Genomic DNA, 2891 nt, shown 5'->3' with positions numbered 1-2891 from the left:
CTTTCGAATATGGATACTGGATCACTCTGGCCCGCTTCCGTGTCGCCACCCCAGCCTCGAGGTAGAGGAGGATCCCTTCACTTCCCATCCCGAAGATCTGGAGGTGGACATGCCCGATGACGTCCCTTTCGACGATTGCCTGGAGGCCCGGAGGAATAAAGTGTCCTGTAATTTTGTAGTTAAGGGGTCGATCGGTCTGTAAGTCAAGGTCAAGTCTTATAGTCCCAGTTTTTCTTAAATGAAAGGAAATTTTCTTCTCTTGTATATTGCCAATCTTTTGCTTTCTCACACGAAAAACTTCTTAAGGTTTTGTACGTTCCATGTCCTTGGCAAAGAACAGCCAGCCATCGTCGCGAGTCGGTACGTGCCCGATCGGACAATCTCGATGACCCGATAAGGACCTTCCCATTTGAGAGTGAGTTTACTGTGCGCTCGGGTCGGGTTACTTACCTCGGCCCTGCGCAGCACTAGGTTGTCCAGCCTGATAGGTCGGGGACGGACCCTTCTGTTGTAAATCCTAGCGATGGCTCTTTTGTAGGAGAGGGCCTTCAGGTGTGCGTCGGCTTGCCTTTCCTCGAGCAAGTCTAGTCCGGCTCGGAGTCCGTCGGCCGATGTCCCTTCATTATAAGATTCCGTTCGTGGGGTGGTAATCTCCATCTCAACGGGTAGGACGGCCTCGGCGTCGAACGCTAGGCTGTAAGGGGATTCCCCAGTTGCGGTTTTAGGTGTGGTCCATAAAGACCATAAGACGCTTGGGAGCTCGTCAACCCATGTGGATCTGGCCGCGAGCGTCCTTCTCTTGAGTCCGCCAAGATGGCTCAATTGGTCACCTCGACCAACCCATTCGTTTGGGGGTGCGCGACCAAGCTGTACCTCAACTGTATCCCGTAGGTCACACAGAACTCTTTGAATCGAGTATTGGCGAACTACGTCCCATTATCGGTGACGATGACTCTGGGCAGGCCGAACCGGGTAACAATGTTCCTCCACATGAATCTCTCCACCTGACGCTCCGTGAAGTAGTCTATCCGGACAATAATATATCTGCGCTGCCCCGAAGCTGGGGGGAAAGGGCCGAGAAGGTCCATTCCCCACTGCACGAAAGGCCATGCGCAGTCCATGGGCGTCAGCGGTACCGCCGGCTACCGGGGCATTGGTGTGTGCTTCTGGCATGCATCACACTTTTGCACATACGATCTCGCGTCTCGGCACATAGTGGGCTAGTAGTACCCTTGGCGAAGCACCTTGAATGCCAGGGTGCGCCCACCTTTGTGCTCACCGTAAATACCATCGTGGACTTCGGTGAGAACCGACTGAGCCTCTTCGGGCTCTAGGCAGTGCATGAGGGGGCATGAATACGACCTCCTGTATAACCGTCTGCAAATTTCACAGTACCAGGCTTGGGTTCGGCGCAAGCGCTGAGCCGCGGCTTCGTCCTCAGGAAGCGTCCTGTGAAATTTGAATTGTAACATCTCCTGCACCCATGTTATTGATGGGCCAGCGGTGGCCACCGCTACGGCCGTGATGGATCGGGTGGGGAGTTCCTCCACGTCAGGCTCGCCCTCGGGACCCGATCGAGAGGCCAGTTTTGCCAATGTGTCCGCCCGATCGTTCTGGCGTCTCGACACCCTAGATAATGCGAAGCGAGAAAAGCGGGCGGCGAGAGCTCTTACCTCCGCCAAATACTTCGACATGGTTGGGTCCCTGGCCTCATACCCACCGGTGAGCTGTTTGGCTACCAGTTGCGAGTCGGTGAGGACGTGTATGTCGCCCACTTGCATTTCGACGGCTAGCCTAAGCCCCGCCAGCAGCGCTTCATACTCCGCCTCGTTATTGGTGGCCTTGAATCCGAAGCGAAGGGAGCGCTCGAACGAGCGCCCGTCGGGGGCTTCTAGCACCAACCCGGCCCCCGCGCCTTTTCGGCCGGATGATCCATCCACGCGGAGGAGCCACCCCGTCTTCACGCTTTCCGGCTCCTCGGCCTCGAGCTGAGTCAGTTCGGAGATGAAGTCAGCCACCGCCTGTGATTTGATGGCGGTCCTCGGGACGTACCAAATATCGAACTCACCGAGCTCTACTGACCACTTGAGGAGGCGACCTACAAGGTCAAATTTAGACAAAACCTGCCGGAGAGGTTGGTCGGTGATTACCTCGATCAGATGAGCCTGGAAGTAGGGGTGTAGCTTCCGAGCGAAGGGTATCGCTCCTCGGGTCTGTTAAGGACATGACTAGTGTAGTAAACCGGTAGCTGCTCTCCAGAAGCCTCCTTAATCAGGACAGAACTTACTGCATGTCGAGAGGCGACCAAGTAGACAACCAGCTTTTCCCGAGGGGACACCGAGGCGAGGCGAGGGAGTGACGCCAAATGCTCCTTCACGTGGGCGAAAGCCTCCTCGCATTCTGCTATCCACGCGAAGTCCTTGGGGTCCTTCAGAGCCCGAAAGAAGGGGAAGCACTGGTCGCCCGATCGGGACATGAACCTTGACATGGCGGCGAGCCTTCCGTTCAGGCGCTGCAACTCCTTAATTGTCCGAGGGGCCTGCATGTCGATGATTGCCAGTGCCTTTTGGGGTTCACATCGATTCCCCTTTCATTTATGATAAACCCGAGGAATCTGCCCGAGTTGACACCAAAGGCGCACTTGGCGAGGTTGAGTCGCATGTTGTACCTTCGTAGTGTGTCGAAGGTCTCAGCTAAGTTAGACAAGTGAGTCGTAGTCGTGCGACTTTTCATAATCATATCGTCGACGTAGACTTCCATGTTTCTCCTAATCTGGTGAGCAAACATTTTGTTCATGGTCCTTTGGTACGTAGCCCCTGCGTTCTTCAGCCCGAATGGCATAACCTTGTAGAAATATACCCCTTGTTCGGTGAGGAATGCGGTGTGCTACT

The 2891-nt window shown here is 55.1% G+C and overlaps 1 protein-coding gene across 1 annotated transcript; it reads right to left on the bottom strand.

The window, feature by feature from the left end:
• Window positions 1-1220: 1220 nt before the first annotated feature.
• On the bottom strand, window positions 1221-2545 carry LOC135604780 (uncharacterized). The gene is made up of 2 exons (XM_065094430.1): window positions 2288-2545; window positions 1221-2213 (listed from the first exon to the last, which is right to left on the bottom strand). Exons 1-2 carry the CDS (start codon window positions 2543-2545, stop codon window positions 1221-1223), a joined length of 1251 nt encoding a protein of 416 aa, XP_064950502.1.
• Window positions 2546-2891: the final 346 nt, after the last annotated feature.

Source organism: Musa acuminata, chromosome BXJ2-2 (assembly GCF_036884655.1).
Source record: "Musa acuminata AAA Group cultivar baxijiao chromosome BXJ2-2, Cavendish_Baxijiao_AAA, whole genome shotgun sequence".
Taxonomy (NCBI): domain Eukaryota; kingdom Viridiplantae; phylum Streptophyta; class Magnoliopsida; order Zingiberales; family Musaceae; genus Musa; species Musa acuminata.
This window is presented reverse-complemented; position numbering and strand designations above follow the sequence as displayed.

What these genes read in the sequence shown, in the direction of transcription:
- LOC135604780 (XM_065094430.1), bottom strand. Translation starts at nt 2,545, where the DNA reads ATGCAGGCCCCTCGGACAATTAAGGAGTTGCAGCGCCTGAACGGAAGG. An exon ending in TGGTCGCCTCTCGACATGCA is followed by an intron (nt 2,214 to 2,287) that starts GTAAGTTCTGTC and finishes TGTCCTTAACAG; the next exon opens with ACCCGAGGAGCGATACCCTT.